The sequence below is a fragment of the Ailuropoda melanoleuca genome, chromosome X (genome assembly GCF_002007445.2).
Source record: "Ailuropoda melanoleuca isolate Jingjing chromosome X, ASM200744v2, whole genome shotgun sequence".
NCBI lineage: Eukaryota > Metazoa > Chordata > Mammalia > Carnivora > Ursidae > Ailuropoda > Ailuropoda melanoleuca.
The window spans coordinates 20,539,562-20,562,923 of NC_048238.1; the positions used below are offsets into that span (position 1 = coordinate 20,539,562).

A 23,362-nucleotide genomic window follows, 5' to 3' on the forward strand; every position below is an offset into this window, starting at 1 on the left:
TAAAATAAATAATTTTTTAAAAAAGCTATTAGACATTACATAAAATATATAATGCAAACATCAGTTGAGGGCAGAAAAATGTCAGTAGAACCTGTGCTTAAATAATGTGCATCGATGCCTGGCAACTGGTCCAATCAGACAGCAAGCTAACCAACCAATCAGAATGTAGCATAGTTGCTGATGCTGGTGGCCAGATGCAGAATCTCTTGTTTATGCTAAGCTCTTTTTTTTTAAGATTTTATTTATTATTTGTGAGAGAGAGCACACACAAGCAGGGGGAGGAAGAAGCAGGGCAGGCTCCCCACTGAGCAAGGGGCCTGATGTGGGACTCAATCCCAGGATCCTGGGATCATGACCTGAGTTGAAGGCAGCTGCTTAACCAACTGAGCCACCCAGGAGTCCCCTATGCTAAGCTCTTCTTAACTAGAATAGGACAATCCACTCGGGCAGGCCTGAGTTCAAATCTTAGCTCCATTATTTAATATCCATTTGATTTTTTAAATATGATTTTTAAAAAACTGCTGGTTCTGGGGCACCTGGGTGGCTCAGTACGTTAAACAACCCACTCTCGATGTCAGCTCAGGTCATGATCTCAGGGAGGTGGGGTAGAAACCCCACCCGCCCCCCCCCCNCCCCCCCCAGCTGCTTGGCCCTCAGCAGGGAGTCTGCTTCTCTCATTCTCCCTCTCTCTCTTCCCCTCACCCCCCTGCTCATGCCCTCTTTCTCCCTCTCTCTCTTCCCCTCACCCCCCTGCTCATGCCCTCTTACTCCCTCTGTCAAATAAATAAATAAATCTTTTTAAAAATTACTGGTCCTTGGGGCGCCTGGGTGGCACAGTGGTTAAGCGTCTGCCTTCGGCTCAGGGCGTGATCCCGGCGTTATGGGATCGAGCCCCACATCAGGCTCTTTGGCTATGAGCCTGCTTCTTCCTCTCCCACTCCCCCTGCTTGTGTTCGCTCTCTCCCTGGCTGTCTCTATCTCTGTCGAATAAATAAAATTTTTTTTAAAAAATTACTGGTCCTTAACCTCTCTAACCTTCAGTATCTTCACCTATAAAAGGGAGGTAATAAAATGATCTACCTCGTGAAGCTGTTGTAAGGAGTAAATGAAATGATGTATGTATGAGTAATATCTTCCTTCTACTTCTCCAGAATCCACTCTCTTCCGACCCTTCCCTACTCTTCTCTGTATGGCTTCCTGTATGGACTGCACCAATGGGCTCCATTGCCTTCCTGCTTCAGCTTGGGTGGGGCCGTGAGAAGTACACAAAACACCAGAGGGCAGGACGAGAGTGGGCTCAGGCTATCTTTCCCCTTGGCTTCCTCCCTGCTGGGAAGCAGTATGTTGTTTCTGTCCTCTTACCAAAATTCACAGTTTCCATTGAGAGGCCCCTCTTTACAGAGCGCTCTGCAAAGTTCCAGTAACCACAGTCTCCCCTGACCCTAGGAGTGACAACCCCTAACATTTCCAGGCTGAGGGTGCATACCATCCCTTGAGGTTTCCTGAAGCACTGCCCATACCCTTGTAAATAGTCCCTTTTATTAAACTCTTTTTCATATTTCCCATTTAGAGTGAGCCATCTGTCTCTCGACAGGGCCTTGACCGATAGAGTACATATATAATAGTATGGCTGCCAGGCTCAATAAATGCTAACTAGCAAATGTTGATGAGGCCTGTTAGAAGCACAGAGATCAATTGAAAAGTGAATTACTCATAGTTAATAAAGTCATAACCAGCTCAAGAACGTCCTCCAGTAGGAAAGAATTTTACAGCAACATTACGGCATTTTCATCAGGATTTGCAAAAGAGACAGGAATGGGACTTCAGAAAGAATCTATTTCTCCCATGTAGGCCTTTTGCCTCAGGACTCACCAGCTTTAGAACCGCAAACTCAGAATTAGAAAAAGACATCACAAAATCGCAGCCCTCAGTCTCATTCTGTTAGGTTTGTATTTACCAGCTGCTGAACATAGTTTTTAAGGCATGATTTTATTTGAGATCAGAATATGTTCATCTTCTGAAGAAAGGGAAGAAAGAGTAGATTTTATGACCGTAGGCCCAACATATGTAAATCACTAGGTTCTTGGACTGTGTCAGTGATTATGCAGAATCTTGGATCAGGCAGCTGCCGCAAAGCCTTGACAGATGCCAGTGGAGTGGAGAAAAAGGACGCCTAGCACATGGCTCAGCACCAAGAAATATCTATTTTTCATCTAGCTAAGTATGGTAGGCACATATTATGAAGTAATAGGCACCATTAAAAACAGTAAGATACATACGCACAGACAAGGAGCAATTTTTAGGACATTTTCCTAGTGACAAAGCGCTATGTATAATATGTATACAGTTATACTGTAGGATATCATTTATGGGTAGAGAGAGAGAAATAGGTAACTGTGAAGAAATAGTTTAGAACTGTGCTACCCAATAGGGTAGCCATTAGCCACACGCACCTATTGAAATTCAAATTATATTTCATGAAATTAATGAAATATGATTAAAAACTCAGTTTCTCAGTCACTCCAGCCACATTTTAAGTGCTCGATAACCAAATGTGGCTAGTGGCTGCTACTATATTAGCACAGATATAGAACATTCCTTTCACCGCAGAAAGATCTATTGGATAGCACTGGCCTAGAACGATACACAACAAATTAACCGGGGTTACCTCTGGGGAAGAAGACCACATTGGGAGAAGAGATGAAAGGACATTTTCATTGTTTACTCCATTTACATCTGTTATTTTATTTTATTTTTACATGAGAACACATTCACATCATTTATCTACTTTTAAAATAAATTTAAAGAAATACGTCCTATCTTGGGAATTCAGAGATGCAGGAAATTTAATCCAGGATCAGGTGTTCCAAATGTCCTAACAGGAAAACAGGAATGCTTTAAAAAATAACAACTATTATTTATAAACTAACTGTTAAATGATATTCTTGTCAGGTATATGGAACATTCAAAACTCATTTGAGCTTTTAATAACAATTTAAATTGTCTTCATAATATCTACCCTCTATTCCTTTTTCCAAGCTCCAACAAACACCACTTGAGGGCTTGCTGTGTGCCAGGCACTGGTGTTAGGTTCTGAGAATGCATCAGGGAACAAAACAAGATCCAAAAAATCCTGCCTTTGTGATCCTTAAAGATAATAAACAGCGAAAAAGAACGTGAAATGCATATGTTAAAAGGTGATAGTGCTTAGAAAAAAGTAAAGCAAGGAAGGGGGATAAAGAATATAGGGGGCTTACCCGTAAATAGGATAGCCAAGGGAGTTGATGTATGTGTCAATATATAAAGGATCAATTGAGCCATGCAGAGAAAGAACACCCCAGGCAGAGGAAAAATCAAGTGCCAAGGCCTTGAGGCAGCAGCATGCCCAGCTTCTTCCAGCAATAACAAGGCCAGTATGCCTGGAAGACGTGAACAAAATAAAGCGGTAGCAGATATAGCCAGAGAGGTGAGGTACAAAGAAGGAGATGGGAGACACCCAATGGAAAGGGGTTTTAAGGATGCTGCAAAGACTGGCTTTCACTGAGAAGATGGAAGCCATCAGAGTTGTGAACAGGGAGTAATAGGATCTGAGTCTTAACAGGACCACCTGGCTGCTATGCTGAGGTTTAACTCTCAAAGGTCAACAGCAGAAGTAAGAAAACCACTAAGGTAACTGGTGTAAGCATCAGGCAAGAGTAGGTAGATGGAGGCTGGGGCCAGGGTGAGGTGGCGAGAAGTAGTCGGATTCTGGATAGATTTTGAATAAATAAATTTGAAACTGATTGAGTATAGAACATAAGAGAATGAGAGGAGTCAAGATAACTGCAAAGTTACTGGCCTGAAGAACTAGAAAGATGGCGTTGCCATTTCCTAACATGGGGAAGATGCTGGCAGAGTAGGTTTGAGGGTGGGAGGGACAGGCTGGGGAAATCAAGCATTCTGCTGTGGTGTCAAACCACACATTTAGTTTGACATACCTATTAGATCTCCCAGTGAAGATATCAGGTAGGCAGTTGGCTTTACAAGTCTGGAGTTGGGGACAGAGAACTAAGCTAGAGAAACAGGTTAAGAAGCCATAGGAATATAAATGATATCTAAAGCCACTGGACTAGATTCGTTCATTCAGCTCAGGGCATGAGTGCAGGCTGAGGCAAGGTCCTGGATGTCTAATGAGGAGACATTGTGTATTTATGACCACCCTCCCCAGACTACTGACAGCTCTAAGAAAATGGAGACTTGGTCTGTCCTATTCATTGCTATATCTCTAATTCCTAGGGTAGTACCTGGCAGACAGAAGGTTCTGGCTAAACATTTGCTGAATGGCAGATTTAGACTCAATGGAGAGAGAACAATTACTGATAAAGAACTGCAGAGGGAATTATTGATAATGATTATTGATAAGGGTTAAGCTGAATAAGAAATACAATTACCAGCGTTTCCTATCTTTTTCTTATCATCATGATACATACTACAGAAGACATGGGAAAATAAATAAAGAAAAGCAAAACTCACCCATAATTCTACTTCCCAAATGCAACCATCATTAGCACTTTCTAGATTTCTTTTAGGGCTTCTGATATATTATGGATATGTATTAACTACTTTGGAACCTTAACTACATGGACAGTTTCTTCCACTCAGTATGTCAGGATTGCTCTATCATGTAGTCTTTAACTTCACTATTTTTATGGGTGTTATCTGGTAGTTCCATACCCCCTTTTTCCCTTGCCCTGAGCTTCAAATTCCCAAGCATGATTGTTTTAGGCAAGACAATGAAAAGCAAGGGCATCATATCCCAAAGATAGGATGTTAAAATTAAAAAGACAGGAGGGAAGCAGGAGCATCTGACTTATCTGCTCATTTTTCTATTCTGAAAGGTTGCAAGTGGCACCAGAAAATACAATATAGGTGAAGGAAGTTGAATCGTGAAGGGAGATGCCCTGGTTGGCGTGGAGACAAGTGCTGGTTAGTGAAGGTCCTGAGAGGAGAGATTAGCAGGTCTCCCCAAATGAGACAGAGTAGTCTATGGTTAAATTCAGCAGTAAGATAAATGTGAAGAATAGTCCTTTCAAGAAAGTAATTTCCTCTTCCAAAGGCTCTGGGTAACTGGTCTCCCGCTATGCTGAGCAGCCTCCCCCAGGCTTGGCCCACCCAACACTAATGACATCGGGCTCCAGCAGGGTGTATAATGAGACCCAAGCTGTTCAAATGTGCCAGCCGTGGCCACTTTGTGACATCCCCCACCCTCTCAGGAGTCCAGGCTTCTGCAAAACCACCTTACCATTGTTTTTAATAGACTTTCTCTTTTAGAGAAGTTTTAGGTACACAGCAAAATGAGCAGAAGGTACAAATTATTTCCCATTTAACTCTCACTAATTCTGATAGCTATAAGGCATTCCACTGAATAGAAAAACCTAATTTATTCAAATCTCTTTCTGTTGTTGAATATTAAGTTGTTTATGTTTTACTAATATAAATAACATTCTAAACATAGTTCTGAACCTCTGATTATTTCCTTAGGATAGATGCCTAGGAGCTGAATTACTTAGACCAGGGGTATGAACGTTTTAAAGATAAATATTTGTAGAACATTTTAACATGTATTGGTAAATTAGCTTCTACAAAAGCTGTCTCATTTATACTCACATTACAATGTATGAAAGCACCTAGCTTGCTGCCATCTCACCGGCTTTGAGTATTATCTTTGTCAATTTTATAGACCAAAAAATGGCATCACGCTGTTTCAATTTGCATTATTTTGATTACAAAAAGATTGAACATTTTTCAAATGTTTATTAGCCATTTGTATTTTCTTCTGAGAATAATCTGTCCTTGGCTCATTCTTCTATTGTTGAGGATGAGTATTTTGAAGTTAGTTAAAAGCAAAAGCATAGCACAGTTTAAAAAATTATCTTAGATATCTTGAAAAAATACATTTTCCAACTTTATCTTAAGTTCACTCATAAGAGGTCCATTTTGTAAACCCATGTGTGAACAGCTGCATCCAGGTCAGACAAGCAATTCCTGCCCTTCCAGTGACCGGAGATCAGAAGCTGTACTATGCCCTGGGAATACAGGCTTCCTTAAAACACTGACCACCCATAAGCCGTAAGCCCCCCACACCCATGTGCCACCTTCTGAAATGTACTGTTAATAATATTGCATTTCACTTATTCTAAAATGTACATTTAATACTACAGTTCACTTATTCTAAAATGTATGTTTCCCCCCACATTTTAATATCTCTGAGATTAGGAGAGGGTCTTACAAGAAATGTCTTAAAATCAGTGTCGACAATTTTCTGACATTGTAACATCCCCGCAATGGGACTCTTATCTCATAATTAATGGCATCTTAGGTTCATAAAATGCAGAGATGCTACTGGCAACAGAAAATAATCATTTTTACCTAGAGATTTAAAAATTCCAGACCCTAAATCAATTTTTCTTAGGCAGTCGAGCGTAAGGAGTTTATAATGAACATCAGTAACAACCTTATATCTTATTCATATCCCATCTCCTTCGCCAAAGGACTTGAGGTGACTTCAAAAAATAAATTTTGTAAGTTTAATAGTTGCAAGATCTGGGCTGAGGGAGGAAATATGGGTTTCAACAAAAGTCAGAAGCAAAATGAGCATAGAAGGATACCTATCCCAGATCTCTACACTTTAGGCTGGTCACAAAAATGACTTTAAGCTCTCAGCAGTCGAAGCAAAGAGAAAGACGAAGTTAATATTGTCCCTAAGCAAAAATCAAAATCGCTAGTGAGGAGAAGCTCAGCCCTTCCCAATGCCAGATTTCATAGAAATCTCTCCAGCTGTGCTTCCATAAGGGGCATGCACACGAGGCTGGGGGTGGGGGGATGCTCTGTGGGGGAACCAACATACTCAACAACAACACCCTGATAAAGACAATACTGTTTTTTTTTAAGGTTTTGTTTATTTATTTGAGAAAGAGAGAGGAAGAGAAAGAGCACAACAGCAGGGGCGGGCGGGGGGAAGGGGCAGAGGGAGAAGCAGCTTCCCCACTGAGCAGGGAGCCCGATGTGGGACTCGATCCCAGGACCCTGGAATCACGACCTGAGCCAAAGGCAGATGCTTGACCAACTGAGCCACCCAGGCGCCCCAAGACAATCCTGTTTTTTATGTTTGTGTCTGTGGCACCCTCCACACAAGGCAGAGCCTCAGAACCAGAAAGCGGGTCAAAAGAGCATTTCTATAAGAGGCCAAACATGCAGTGTGGAAATGCAGTCCTCTCCCTCACCGCTGAATCCAAGAGCAAGATCTAGAATATGGAGACCAGGGGTTTCGGACGTGGGATGGGCAAGACAATCCATTAAAGAGCAATACTTGTGCTTAGATTTATTTTTCAGGTTAAAAAACAAGCAGCATTACTGATATCTAATTCTAAGATGCGGGTTTATACTGGTGCCCTATCTGTGTCAACATCAAGTCTACAAGGTGTCCTCAGGGAAAAATGCAAGTTGTACAATTGAGAAGGGTGGCCTGGGTCCCCTGGCATTTTCGTTTGCTTTCAGTTTATTTTAATGTGGTGCAGCTTGTCTGGGCCTGGATAAGGACATTTGTAGATTATATTACCTAGTTTTAACTAAACCAATGCTCGCCAGATCACCAAGTGGCTTAAAGCATTTCCCACAATGAAATAGGAAAGCAAAAAATAATACAAGCGCAGGGGAATGACAAGAACGTGGCAGAGCTGACCCTTCTAGTCCTTGCAGGAGTCTTGCATCAGCTTTATCAGGTGTGAACAATGAAGACCTAATCAGATCCCCAGGAAGACAGCTGAATGGACAATTAACACAAAGGAGACTATTTCAAATATCCACTACCATTAGCATTAAACTTCACTCAGAGTGTCTATTGTACCTTGAAATACCAGGTAATGATCACATGAAGCTACTTGTAGTTACCATGATACTGAAAAGAAAAGCATCCAGAACATGAAGACCAACCTCAGTGATTTTTTCAGTAATGTTTCAAGACATGAAATTTAATCCAGTCCTTTACAAAATACTGTGGCATGCAATGATACATGTGAGAAGCCTTTTCAAATTTCCATAATTCAATAAAGAAAAGCCAAAAGTCTCATACCACTGCAGAAACATCTGCTCTTCATGCCACAGTAAAACTGGCTGCTCTGGTATGTGGGGAAGAAAGTGATGTCAAGCTAAAATGCATTCCTTTGTCAGTCAAATATATTTAGAAGACATATAGAAAACATTGCTGCAGACTGGAAGAAACAAGCATTAGAACAAATTATGCAGTGTGGGAGGTTTGCTATACAGTTGGATGGAAGTACAGATATTTCTAACATGTCGCAGCCTGAGGTATTTGCTAGATTCTATTTCAATAATAAAACATTTTTTTTTCTGAGCCGCTAAAGGAAAGATGTTCCAAAGAAGATTTTCCAAAGAAAGATATTCCAAAGTAGATTGATTGTGCAAAGTGGACGACTTATTTAATAAAAACAATATTTTAGGGGTGCCTGGGTGACTCAGTTAAGCATCTGCCTTTGGCTCAGGTCATGATCCCAGGGTACTGGGATCAAGCCCCATATCAGGCTCCCTGCTCAGGGGGAGCCTGTTTTTCCTTCTCCCTCTGGCCCTCTCCCTGTGCGCTGTGCTCTCTCTCTCTCTCTCTCACTCTCTTGCTCTCTCAAATAAATAAATAAAATCTTTAAAAAATATATTTTACGGAAAAAAAATCTAAATTTACCTACCAATGAAGCAACAGCATTGCTGTTAGCCCCCAAACTCCCACCAATTTGAGAAATACCTCACTGTCTTCTTTTCAATACCCTTCCTCCATTGGATCTCTAAACCCCGTTCCTCAAGATTCCATCCTGGAAGACTGGGGGGTAATGTAGATTCATTTAACCAGATCTCATACAGAGATAGGCAGATACAGGGAGGATTCCTTTAGCTTTAATTACAGCTCTTCTATTTTTCTTCCCTTAAAAAAAAACCTCATAGGATGGTTTGAGGTCAGTCATTTCTAGAATTTGCCCTACAGCAAGCTACCCAGTTCCATCCACTTCCTTCTGAGTCTGGAAACGGACTGTGAGGCCTGGACATTGTTATAAAACACATAGAGATCGGGCACCATGGCTTTTAGGTCACAAATAACCTGACTAGGGCTAGACTGGTCCCAGAAGTAAGTTCCAAGGCTTACCTATGCTCTCTTTGGGGCTGGGTACTGACCCCTGGAACACAGTGGCCCAGAGCTGTAATTGTAGGTAGCAACTGATACTATTCCCTAGAATGGTGTCTGTGAGGTCACAGGAATTGTCTGGAAATGGGCAATCAGTTGCAGAGTGTACCCTCTCTCCATTACTATGGTCAAAATATCTTTCAACGTTGTACTCAAGAACAATACACATAGAGAAACGTGCACATATCCTAAGGGTGTAACTACGAACTTTCACAAAATGAGCACGTGCAGCACCCAGGTCAAATAACCAATGCCAGCACCCGTCCTGTGCTCTCTCTGCAATCCTGACTTCTAAGCTCACAGATCACTGGGCCTACTTCTAAAATACTTAATAGATAATGGAATCATGTAGCGTATATTCTTTTGTGTCTGGCTTCTTTCATTCAATATTATGTTTGTGAGATTTATCCATATTTTTGCAGGTAGTTGTAGATTCTTCTTTCTCATTGTTGTTCATTTTGTTGTGTGAAAATACAACAGTTAATCCATTCTACTTCCGCTAGGGATTTGGGTCATTTCCAGTTGGAGTTATTATGAATAATGCCGCTAAGACCATCCTAATACTTGTCTTTTGTAGCCATATGTACAAATTTACTAGGAGAAGCCTTGCCGGGTCAAAAATATTTACTTTGAATTTCTAAATTTACTACCAAGAGCCTAGCCATCTAAATTGTTTCCATTCCTGGTCCCAAAGGTGGACACTGTGACATGGGAGAGCTAAATACAGCATTTCTCAAAGTGCACACAAAAACACCTGCTTCCGACTCACCTGGAAGCATGAGCAGGTGACTCTCTGCTCACTGATGTTGCGGAACTGGGTGTAGTGGAAACAGGGGGTTTTAGAAGTCAAACAAAACTCATTTTTAATCCCAGCTTTATCAGTTAGTACTTGATCTTTGGGGAATTACTTAATTCTTGGTTTCCTTATTTATCACACAGGGAAGAGTAATTCTTACTTCACGGGTCCGCAGCCCAGTTAGACGAGGTAACACGGAGAAGGCCCCAGCACCAGTACCCAGCACAGTGTACGCTATTCCCCCATTTGCCCATGGAGGACAATGAGTGAGACCCCTAGTCTTAAGCCCGACTATAGAATAACTCCCTTTTAAACTACATAATGCAGAGGTACGATAGAATTCACTATCACGTTGACTATGCCTACGGTCAATATCAGGCCACTAGAGGTAAGCACAGAAGTCTGCATGTACCAGGAACAGGCTTTCGACATCATTCACGATGCTTCTATTAACCCATTATTATTCGTTGTTACTCTTCTTAAATAGACATCAGCCCACTTTTACAGGGATGTCAGGTTCAATGTGAATGAATTACTAAGTGGAAAACAAAAACATCAAGTCAGAGACTTGGGCGGGAGGGCGGAGAGGATATGAAAATGAATCCAGCTTGCTGGGCCGGCCCAGTGTGGCCCGCACATTATTACACAGGCGCACGCTAACCGGGCTTGCGGCTTTATTTTCTAATCACTGTGTTTTCAAGTGTGCCTTCAAGATTGTTGAGTGTTCAACTGTCTCTTTATACCCAAGCAGGGTCAGCTTCCCCAGCCTCCCATACAACCTGTCTCATGCTGGGATAAAGAGGAAGGAAGAAATGTTAAAACAATAATGCTATGGTCTGAGGCCAGCAACGGGTAATCAGACCCTAGCAAGGTAGAAGCTGTTACCTGGGAGATTATTCCAAGAAAATAGGCCTAGCTTGCAATGACTTGGTTTGCTCCTACCTTCCTTGCTTTTTCCTTTTCATCCTGCCCCCAGGCATCAGACCAAATAAATCTTTTTTTCTACATTTTTTTCACCAAAGGGCACCAAGAAATTTTGTGTGGGCATGAGCCAAAGACTCAAGAGTTTCAAGCCTATGGCCTGAACCACTGTTGGACTCTAACCAGAAGCATTAAGTGTAGGTGGCTAGAGAAGGCCCCCAGAGCTCAATGCCATACTGCTGTGCCTCAAAGAACACCCACTATTTTGATCTTCAGTATTATGAAATCAGTTAGGAGGTTATTGTTCACATTAAGAAGAGATTCAACCTAGGTTTCTTTGAACAATGACTAGAAATTCGTTCAGCATGTGATTCAGAACACATTCAACCTTTCTGAAGAAGCACCTGAAGAATAAAGTGGGAGACAGCAGGTTCGTACAATACTAATGTAAAGTTCCAGAGTATTTTGCAAACACTTGTTATTCATATTTAGCTGATGTGTCCTGCCATAAGATCATTCAACCTGTTTTTACCCCAAATGGAGAAAACCAAAAGGAGGGGAGGAGTGGGGTGGCCCTGATTTGGGATAGTAGCATGAGATCAAACAGAACGCATGGGGGTGGGGCATGTCCCATGGCTGGGAAGCTAGAATCACCATCTTGGAGCTGGGGAAGATCATCTCTTCAGCCCGACATGGGTGACAGAACAGGGGTCCAGAGAGGGAAGCCACTGGCTTAAGCCCACACAGTAAGTCAATGGCAAAACTCAAGTCAGAATGAGACTGTGGGCTCCAGCAAGCCAAGACCAGGCTGCAGTGTACTTGTCTTACCAGGCGCCAGCCCTTCCGCTGTGGGCCAGCCCAGTTTCCCGTGGAGCTCCCAATCTAGATCTGCCTTGATCTTGGGGGTCTGTGTGGAGCCCCAGAAGCGATAAGGGAATGGATCCATTCCCTCTCTCCGGAACCACATCTCATCAGGAACCATCAGCCTTCCCACCCTTCCCTAGCCCCACCCCTAGCCTGGAGGCCTCTGGAGAGGAAACCCCTGGGGTTGGACCCAATTTCTCAGGCTATCCCATAATTACACTTCTGCACCCACCAGGACCTAGCCACTAACTTCACCTCCGCCTTCACAGAGAAGACTGAAGCTACCAGATAAGAGAGGCTTTCAACATTCAATACCCTCTACCTTTAAAACTTCTTACCCAAAACGTCCTTGCCAGCTTCCTCACCATCACAGTGAAAGAAGTGTCTCTTTTCCTACCTGAAGCCAATTCTCCCACTTGTTCACTGGAACCCAATGTCTCCAGCCCAACGCTCATTCCCTTCCTCATTTTCCCCCCATCGCTTTCACTTTCTTCCACTGGCTCTATGCCATTTATATTCAAGTACAAGTTACTACCATCTTACAGCAATAAGCCAACCAAAAGCCTTGGCACACTGGATGGATGGAAGGAAGAATGGAAGCAAAGGAGGATATATACAAGGAAAAAAAGAAGAGAAAAAAGCTAGCTTCTCTCAACCCTAAATCCTGATTTATCCGCCTTTGGATCCTCCACACTCTATTGTTCACCCTCTCAGGCAAGCTTCTACCCCCCCCCCACCTTCTAAAGCCTCCTCAACTCATTGCCATCTGGCCTCTGCTTCCATCACATCCCTGAAACATCCACCAGTAACCTCTTCTTTCTAAATCCAAGGAGACTTTTCCTCATTATCTCATTTAATCTTTCTGCTGCATTTGGTTCTACTGGACATTCCCACCACAGAGCTTATCCTGCTGTTGGCCCCCTGATCTCCCAGATATTAGACAAGTACCTCTCTGTCTTCTGTTTATGATCCTTCCTCTACTGGCTCTTTAAATGGCGTTCCTCAGGGTTCCATTCTGAAAAGATTCTGGGATCAAGTAGATTAATTTCACCAGATTTCATGTAGAGACAGGCAGATATAAGGGGCCTTCTAATAGTTTTAATTACAGCTCTTCTATTTTTCCCCTTCTAAGAACCTGATAGTATGGCTCAGGGTCAGTTATCTTCTAGAATTACCCTGTCGTAGGATTATCCCGAGGTGCTCTTGCTAGCTAACCATTTCCATTACCATTTTCTTAGTCCAAAAACTGTCTGACTCAATTTCACTCCTGTCAATTTCACTACTTCAATTTCACTTCCATCTCTGCCATGCTGAGCTCTTCCAGATCTCCCACTCCAGCTCAGAACTCCCTGAGTTCCAACACCAAACACTGACTAGACACCTCCAAGTGGAAGTTTCCGTGGCATCCCCAAGAGAACTCTTACAAACTACTGTCCCCTGACACTCGCACCTCAGTGATGGCACCCACTTGAGGAAGCCAGAAAAGGGAGTCTTCCTTGATACTGGCCAACCCTCAGACTCAGTTATCCAATTCTGGGGTGTTGACCTCCTTAGTGCCTCCCATATTCATCCTGTTCTCTCCACTGCTGCCCCATCCATAATTTCAAACTTAAATCTCATTAGCCTCCTTTGGTTAGCCTCCTAACCAAAACACATAGGGCAAAAAGAAATATGAAGAGTGCAAAATATGAAGTAAAGTGATTTCTTCGCTACGAGTAAATGTGTGTGTGCGCGCATGCGTGCACACACTAGACAACACGAAATTTATTTATCGTTGCTGCTTCTCCCAGCTCATCCTCCACAAGCCTGTGCAGCTGTCTGAGCTCCCTCCAAAGCCACCTATGGCTACTGAGCACTTGAAACTGGCTAGTCTGAATGTAGATGTGTTGCAAGTACAACATACACTCCTCATTTCACACTTAGTATGAAGAATATAAAATACCTCATTCATTATTTTGATATTGATGAATGTTGAAATGATACTATTTTGGATATATCAGGCTAAACAAGATGTATTATTAAAATTAACTTCACCTCTTTCAACTTTTTAAACCGTGGTTACTAGAAAATTTTAAATTATATTCTTTTCCTACTGGACAGCGCTGGCCTAGAGGCTGGAGTGTGCCACTTACAAAGGGGACTTAAGAACCCCTCAAAAGCAGACCGACCCCTCCCATGTCCAAAAATGTTTGTGGACCAGCAAGTTGCATCTTTCCTTCAAATGCGGGGACGCGTCTCAACTTGGGGACCAGGTGAATGGAATCTTTTCTGCGGGGAAGTACTTCTGTTCAACGGATAAAATATAGCTTAAAAGGTGTGTAAAGTCCAACATATTAAAGTCAAATTTACAAAAAAAAACCCCACAAAAACCAAAAACCTACCTCTCTTACCAGGGATTTCAGCATCCTGGCTTGTTTCCACATACCAAACTACTGTCTTCTGTTAAATGGGAATGATTTTCCAGGGCAGGGGCAGTGCATTACTTCTTTTATTCCTCCCCACAGCACCTGGGGCATTGCTGTACATGCAAGCTGCTAACCAACTGGCTAACTGGATCCTGTTGAGAGGGGACTGAGTTTTCTCTCAGGTACCTTCTGAAGCCCGGCATCACTGAGCGCTTTAAATCCTCCTCACTGCCTGAACGAAGACACACACGCCCTTCTCATTGCTATACGCGCAAACACCAAAGTGAAACAAAGAACCTACCCATCTTTTTACTGATTTAGATTTATCTCTTCCATAAGGACTTTAGCATTAGGCAAATGGGGCGGGGGGGGGGGCTGGAGGGATGGTGAAAGAACAAACTTAAAAGAATGGAAGAAACCGATTCACTGATTCCATGCTCAATACGCCTGACTGATATTGATCTGCAAGAAATGGAAGTTGCATTTGGACCAAGACCAACAGGAAGAGGTTTAATAATAACCTTGGGCAGAATTCCAGTTGACCACAGTAAATGCCCAAGGAAACTCATGGTTGTTTATTTTCACCAACACAGCACATTAAGTATCTCCCTTTTAAAATACATGCTGCTCAGTGGTTAAATAGACGGTGATACTAGTAAAGGCAGCCACTGATGTCTCTGGAAATCCAGTCATCTTTCTGAGCATTAGCGGGTGAGCATCCTACCTCCAACTGGCACACTGCACCTTCTGCAAGACAGCAGTCTCTTGGCACTGCTCCACTTCGAAGTAAAGCCTGAAATGAACTCCTGCTAACGTGGCATATCGAACCAGCCCTTTTCCAGTTCCAAGGCCTTCTCAGTGGATCGGTGGTACATCCATCTTCATGGGAGTGACCACTGCAGGCTAGAATCACAACTTCCTTCTCATAGCACAAGGCACTCCTAGAAGAACTTGACCAAGATCGTTCACCAAATCCTTAAGCAGACAGCTTCTGGGAAGGCTGGGCCATGTTAGAAAGGGTTTATGGGGTATCTGCTGGGCCCAGAGGATTTGTCTAGGCACAATCTGAGAGTTGGGGAGATATGAGGACACGGTCCTTGCCTGCAAAGGGTCTTCATCCCTTAGGAATCGGGTCTCCGAGGAGGGCTATTACATCATACTGCCTATGACCACTCAGTTTCTATTCTTGACAGACAAGCTTAGGAGTCACTTTGCATCATGTTTAAGGAAGGAAAGAGCAAAGGAGGGATAACAAGTCAAGGATCAAGAATAAATACTTTAACAACGGAAAGGAGAGTTCTCAGAAACATCCCAAACCTGAACACCATGGTAGTGAGAGTATTAGATTACATCCTAAGATATAAGCTTTATTAGAAAACCGAGGTAATTTTCTGTTATTTCTTTTCTAATTTCTTTTTTAAAAGATTTTATTTGTTTGAGAGAGAGAGAGCACAAGCTAGGGGAGAGGGACAAGCAGACTCCCCACTGAGCAGGGAGCCCGATGCAGGGCTCGATCCCAGGACCCTGAGATCATGACCTGAGCCAAAGGCAGACGCTTAACTGACTGAGCCACCCAGGCGCTTTCTTTTTTTTTTTTTTTTTTACCAGTGTTACTTAATTCTATTTACTCCTCTCCTGCCGTTTTTTTTCCAATGAAAAATAAGGCAGGTGGAAAAACGACAAGTACTCCTTTCAGAAAAATTTCTCCCTGAACATGATTACATCGCATCCTCAATGTCCTTATCAATTAGCTAGTTCCAAGGATCTAAAATATAGATTGTTTCCAAGCCCTGCTTATTTACATGTGTCCGCTTCCCACTTCAATTCCTTAAAGGGCTATGCCAGGCTCTGGATTAGAGACCAGAGATACACTAATGACAGGACAGGTTTCTAGTCCAGATCCCCCAGCAAACTTTGACTCACAAGGAGGTCATCACACTCCTTTCTGCCCCTACTACACCTGCTAATACAGCTCTGAGCACGTGGTGCCCATATCAACTCGTATCTGTTTATGTGTCAGCCTCTTCTAGAATCTCTAGATCACAAACTGCTTGAGTACTCAGCTTATAGTAGGTACTCAATCTTATAGTAGGTACAGCTTATAGTAGGTACTCAATTAGTGTGGGCTGAGTTAAACAGGATCACAACAGACAACCTTCGCTGAAAATATGTAGGCAAATGCACGTAGACACAGGGCCACTGTACACTCCTTTTCAAGTGCCAAGCTAAAAAGAGAGCACAGTTCATTACAAAAAGGGCATCTGACAAAACTTCTGAGACTTAAATAAAATTTGTACTTAGACAATGACGTTCAGCAACGTAAGTTCACATTCCAGTGCTTGCAGCAAAGCTTTATGGCCCTTTATATACCCAGAAATTTCTTTTTCAGTATCCCCAGGTAAAGTCACAGTTTGGGGAGCCAGTGCGTGCCTCAGCTAATACAATGAGAACCATTTTGCTAACCGCTACTCTTTTTTTAAGACGTTTTGTTATTGAGTCCTGTTGCCTCTAAACTATATGAATTCCAGTTTGATAACAAGTGGGAGAAGACAACTGTCCTCTGAAGGGAAATCTGTTAAGTCTTTCATGAACTTTAAGTAACTTTGGAACTCATCCGCCACACCCTGCTGATGCTTGCAGTGCCGGTAACCCACATGTGATTTGGAGCGATATGGGTGGGTGTTGGGAGAAACAAAGAATTTATACGTTTTGAAATGTGAAGATATTAGCAAAACTAAAGATCAAGAGAAACTACTAAAAACCATAAGTTTTCACTTGCCCCTCTCTCCATCAACAAAATTTCTTAGTAAGTAGTGAGCATGTGCCTTCACTAGTCAAGTCAAATCATTAGCAAAGGAAAGTCGGGCTCTAAAGTATACATCTAAATTTAGAATATACCCCTACAGTGATCAAAGTTGGCTGAGAAGAGAAAAGGTGATTCTAAAAATTGAGTAGGGGGTTATAAATTGGCTGCAGCCTCTGTTTAAACAGAGCAAAATTTCAGTAGACCATGATAATGATGGACAACATAGAAAGTTTTCATCAAAGGTAGATCGAAGCCACTGCTTTCACCGTTCGACTTCTGTACACACACACTCTTACTTTAAGTTAGATGTGCATAAAAGATGGGAAGGCAATGTACTCCACTCTGGAGTGTGTTGTAGGGGAAAGATCTTCCACTTGGCAGGTGTAGAGCTCTGGGTTCAAATCGCACCTCTAGCCCTTGGAAGCAATGTGACTTTGGAGGAAGTCGCTTACCCACTCTGAACCTCAGTTTTCTCGTTTCTAAAACAGCAGGGACATGGAGGTGTGACACTGCCCGCTTTTCGGGGGTCTTTAGAGTCACCTCCAGGATGAGACGTCACAAGTCAGAGTGCAAAGTACTTCAACGTTCTTCCTTCTCTTGATTTCCTCTGCCAACCCCCTCTCGGGCAGAAGCAACCAAGGGGCAAAATGAGTTAAAAGGCAAGAAGGGAAGGAAAAGAAGTGGGCAGGAGAGACAAATGATGCACAAAGTGTAACTGGATGCTGCCTCACTCTCCCCTGCCCTTTACCTGTTGGGAAGGTGTGTGATGCAAATTTGAACACCAGGTTCAACTTAAAATATATATATATATATGCCATTCAGTAAGTGGCTCAAGTGCTGGGGGGACGTTTATATTAAACTGTCCTAGAAAAATAAATTTTATAAAATAGAAACACAGTGAAGAAAAGCCCACAGCACTCTAATATAACTGCCCTTGTTTTCATGTTTTGGGAAGTTGTTCTAAGGCTGCCTTTGAACCTTTGTAACCCTCATGAAGAAGTACAGTTGCATGATGGGCCGGCCTTGGAATCTGTGAGCCTTCATTCAGGGAGCTGAAAGAAAATGCCACATCGCTAAATACTTTTTAAAAAACCTCTTCCCAGGGTCAAACTCCATAGCCAATCAAAATATGGCACCTCTTAACTGGGGGAAACCGCTAGAAAAAGGATAGCTCTAACTAGTGAGCTGCTTGGACTTGAGGGTGCAAAGAGAGGTCTCTCCAAGTTTCCCAAGACTTCAGGCCACAGAGAACCCCCCCCCCATTTGGTGTTTTTGATTCCTTGAGGATGTATGCTGAGGTAGTTGAGAACCATCTTCCACACCTGCTTAAATCAGCATGCCCAGTGGCAGAGAAACTGATCAAATTTGGAATACTAATCACTGAGATGGAAGGAAGCTCTGAGTGCCCCGTTTCCACACTTTCGTGATTAAAGGCATACAACCCCTTTCTAAGTAGTAAATGTAGCTTCCCCCGGGTTCCCACTACCTGAAGACAAACCCTCCCAGTACAGTCCGGAAATGCTTCGGATTCATTTAAAAGGCACCTTATTTCTAAATACATCGCTGAGGGCTTCTTTTACTTACTCATTTTGAAATTTTCAAACGAACGGGGAAGTTTTGCTTCTATATCGTTTCCATTTTTCCAAAATTGGCATCAGGCACCAAAATGAGTTGGGCACCGAATCATTTCTCAGCTAGAATTTAGAACTTAACAACGGACTCGTCTCGAGCTTTTCGAAGAGAATACCATTTTAAAACGCACTGTAGGATTTTTATCTTCAGACGAGAATCTACCCAAAAGGAAAAAGGCCATCCCCTCCTCCCAAGGCAGAAAAACAGCATAGCCCAAGCAGCCCGTTTCCTACCCAGCCAATACAATAATGCTTTGTAAGCTGAGAGCAGCGCCCCGGTATAGAAGCTAAGTATAAACAGCTGAGAAGGATTAGGCAGTAGCTCCATTCTCATTTACATGAAAATCCTCCTAGCATCGTTTTCCTCGCTGGCTGCAGGCGCATAAGGAACTCTTTTGTGCCATAGCCAAGCATAACATTTGCATCCTTTGTCTTTACTTACCAGTCGAGGCTGTGGGCATGTGTGCTCTATTTCCTCCATGGTTTCTGAGGGAGGCTCATTGGAAAGGGATTTTGGGATACCTGTTTCTGACTCAGCATCAGTGGTAAGTACTGGCATGGCCAGTGAATGCTCCCTCCAGCTCTACACCCTCTGTGAGTCTCCTCCCAGGCAGAAAATGTTTTCTTTGTCACGTATTTTTCTCTTCTTCACCCATCCCCCTTCTTCGCCCCTTCTTTCTGTCTTCCCTGGGGGAAGTGAAGAGGTTCGCCCCCCCCCGACCCCTACCCGTTTCCTTCTCGGAAAAGCCAAAAGGCAAGGCCTCAGTTTATCACTATAACAACCACACGGCACTGGAGCGGCGGGTGCGGGATACAGTACTTCATTTGCATGGAGCGCGCTGGTTGGCTACTGTCATCATAGTACCACTCCGCCGGGGAGCGGCCGGGCCCCATTGGCTGGCCCGCCGTGCCCACGGGGCCCGAACTTGCTGCTTTTGTTTCTTCTGCTTAATTCAGTTGCAAAGGTCCCTGTCTGTGCGGGGTAAGGAACCCGCGCTGCACTACCCAGATAAGATAAAACCGCTTCCTGAGGAGCCCACCAGGACTTCTCGACGAAGAACATAACAGACCTGCACTAAAAAAGGACCACATTACTGGCATGTTTCCCTGGCATAAGTGTTTGATGTGCTACAGTCAGAATGTTGCTAAATAGGAGTCACCCTGAAGACAAAGCAACATTTGGGCCGAAACTCCCTGTGCCCTCAATTGTCAGCTAGCCTCAGAGGGCCTCTCAGGGCATTTATTGTGGGCACCCGAGTGTTCACCCCCTTGACTACAACAAAGCACTGACAGCCCCCCCCACCTTAGGCCTGGTGCAGCCCCAGAGCCTACCCCTGGGGCTGCCCTGGGAGGAATTTTGAAGGAAGTGGATTGTCTGACAACCTGCCTCCCACCTCTGACTGCCCTCCCAGTGGTTTCCTCCCTCAGCCAATTCCTCTCCCCGGCTATTCTGCGTTTCCTCAATGAACTCTTGTTGCCGTTGTATGCCTTTCAATGCACTGTTCCATTAACTGGTGTCTTATTCCTCCGCTCCCCTTTCACCAGTCGTGGATACCATTTCCTAAGCACTCTGCTCTCAGCCAAGTGCTCACAGCAATCACAGAAACATTCCAGTTGCGGTGTTAGTGATGATGTGCCTTAATGTCTAAATCATCCATGAATATCCCCCGTTTTAAGAGGGGTGCTCTGAAGACACACACTGAAAGAACTTACAAAGGTATTCATTCTAGTGAAATATCACACTTCTAGTAACAATAAAACTCATGATAACTATTAGAATTTATTAAGCACCTGCACAGTGCTAAGTGCTTTACCCAGATTTTGTTTAATCTTCATTGGAACCCAAAGAAGTCGATCCTGTTATTATCCCCATTTCACAGGTGAGGAAACTGCAATTTAGAGTAATTGCCCAGGGCCTCAAACTCATAAGCAGAGTTGTGGGGATTGGAAAGATTTGCAGGGGTGTGGGGGAGGAGCTGGGATGTAGCAGGTGCGGTGGTGTAGAAAAAGCACCTTGGTAGGAGTCCTCTTAAGACAAGTCCCTGGGCTTCTAGATCTTTCATTTTAATCTATAGCAGTGGTTTTTCATCCACATGTGGTCCAGGACCAGCAGCAGCAATATCAGCATCATCTGGGAGCTTGTTAGAAATGCAAATTATTGGCCGCTCAAGACCAGATTCTGTAGGTCTGGGGTGGGGCCAGCAATTGCATTTCTAATAAGTTCCCTAGGGTGATACTAATGCTGCAGGTCCCAGGACCATGTTTTGAGAACCAGCAATCCAAAAGATGGGATAAAAATACTACCCTGCCTCCCTCACAGAATTTGGGAGATCAAATAAATATGTGAAAGCACTTTGTAAATTAGAATGTGGTATACTAATAGGCTTCATTTTCATTACTCCTCAAATAAGACAGCTAGCCTTAAAAAGAAAATGGGCCCTGCAGCATAAATTTACAGCTTGACAGTTACAGATTCTGGCACTTTACATGAGAATGACGTCACCTGACAGTCCCCTGTTATTACCTATGCTTAAAGAGAGCTCCAATAATGCAGGAATTCCAGTGACAGTGGGCCATCTGAAAAGGGGGCGTCCTACCCACTTCCTACCCTTTCCTGCCTGCCCTGTCAGCCCTCCTGGAAACAAAACACCTCAAGCTGCAAGTTTAGCTCTAACAAGTCCTTCAACTTGGAAGAGCCAAACCCTGCAATACTTTTAGGAGGCCCTTTCCCACCATGCTGGGTGATATAGGCATGAAATTTTTCATCTAATCTCAGTGTTTTCTTTACAGCGGCGGTTCTCAAAGTGTGGTCCCCAAAAGAGTAGCAACAGCAGCCCTGGGGAATTGTCAGAAATCCTTAGTCCCCACCCCAGATCTACCTAATCAGAAAATTCAGGCGGTGGAGACCAGGAATCTGTGTTTCAATAAAATCTCCAGGTTTTGGAGGCATTCTGCCATATGCTAAAGTTTGAGAACCACCGTCTAGAGCCACACGGTCCCATTGGAAAGCCCTTAACCCTCTAACCCCCGCTGTGTTCTGGACCACCCAGCTGCCAGCTTGGTTCCTAATTGGCCCTCTACTTCCTTCTCTAGAATGGGAGGATCTCCTATTCACCTGCCTATTTAGCAGAGTCCGGGTGTCTAGCGGGGTCCTTGTGGGAGTTATTTTAACTTGGGGGCTTCCTAATGCTATTAAGGTGATCAGCTGAGAACAACCAGTTAATTCCATAGTACGGAATTAAACATCCCATAACCCTCTAGGGGTTATGCCAAGGGGGAGGGGATGACTATCAAGGGATAACAGAAGGGAAGTTATTGGGGTGATGGAATTGTTCCCTATCCTGATATGGTAATGGTTACACAAATGTATACACGTGTTAACATTGTTAAAAACTCCACATGGGATATTTGTCAGGACATGCTAACAGCCTTTAGAACGTTCACACCCTTTGACCTAGGAATTCTGCTTGGGAATTTACCCCCGAAGAAATACTCAGAGCAGCACACAAATAATTGTGTACAAAGACGTTTAATCCAGAATAATTTATAACAGGCAAAAAAAAAATTACAACTTGCAGCAATAGGAGTAAGGGTTAAAACAAAACACATTCACACCGTATTACATCGGCATTAGCGGTCAGATCAGCGCTGCCCCTCACAAGCCGCTCATCTTTATTTCTACCATTTATTAGGTACCCCTTACATTCTCAGCACTATGCTCGGTACTTATCATGGGCTGCTTGTGAGCCCCAAGACACCTAATCAGATATGAATAGTGTCCCCACTTTGCAGACGAGGAAACCAAGCCCTAGCGATCGTCCCATCAGCTTGGAAGAAGCTACAAATGACATTATTCTTCCTGCAAGCGTTCGTCACTTCAACAACATCAAATTGTTGAAAATGCCATTCCCAAAGATCTGCAGGGAAGAGCTAATATTATCTCCTCAGAGCAGAAGCTGTCCGAGCCCGATCCCCCCAGGCCTCATCATGGGCGACAACAGCCGGCCCGCTGCCAACTGCCAGCCACGGCGTCTCTCTGTCCGAGGGCTTTCTCGGGCCCTGGGAGACCCCCCCCCCCGCCCACCAGCACCAGGGAGGCAGGGCTGAGGAGCCAGAAAATCAGCGGCCCACATCCCTAAGAGCTCTCCACCAGTGACTGACAGGAGTGAAAGTATAAACACCCCAGTGCTCTCCGCCCTCAAGTGGAAGGACTGAATCCCATGCTCTACATGGACTCCCAGGCTTCCCCGGTGGGATTAAGTTCCAACGGCCACCGTAGTAGCTGGCTCAACAGTACACCCTCCATTGCCTGCCTGCTTTCCTAGTCTCCCTTGCCCACACTCTTGTAGCTGTTGCCTGGACTCATTTCCCAAATGAACTACTTGAACTTGAATTTTTGTCTCAGGATCTGCTTCTGGGAGATCTCCAATTAAGACTATTTCAGTGCCTCATCATAAAGTGTTAATACCTGGTTCTTATGGCAAAATATCTTTTATACCCTCATATGGATACAAATGAGCCATAACATCATGTTATCATATGTCTGTTAGCCTATTTTTTAAAGTAGGCATTACACTTAAGCTTTCTCTTCTTTAAAAATACCTTTTTCTTCCCTTTTATTTTCCAATCTTTAGTCATCATTTTAGAAATTTTATATCCATTGTATAAAAATGTTAGCTCAACCCGTACTGGTAATTTTAAATTATTTAG

At 43.5% G+C, this 23,362-nt stretch overlaps 1 protein-coding gene across 10 annotated transcripts in view; it reads right to left on the minus strand.

The window, feature by feature from the left end:
* Positions 1 to 23,362, minus strand: part of PCYT1B (phosphate cytidylyltransferase 1, choline, beta) — a 131,822-nt gene that overhangs the window by 86,248 nt on the left and 22,212 nt on the right. For 2 of the 10 annotated variants that reach the window (XR_004622381.1, XM_019807415.2), the window contains exon 1: positions 19,095 to 19,433. The exons of 2 other annotated variants lie outside the window; for them this stretch is intronic. Coding sequence is in view for 7 of the 8 variants with exons in the window: in XM_019807415.2 (XP_019662974.1) it covers positions 19,095 to 19,211 (117 nt within the window). In the remaining variant the exon portion in view is untranslated. Of the gene's footprint in view, positions 1 to 19,094; positions 19,441 to 23,362 lie in introns of those variants that run through there. 6 more of the 10 variants (XM_011234121.3, XM_034649363.1, XM_034649368.1 and 3 more) reach the window with 5 other exon arrangements.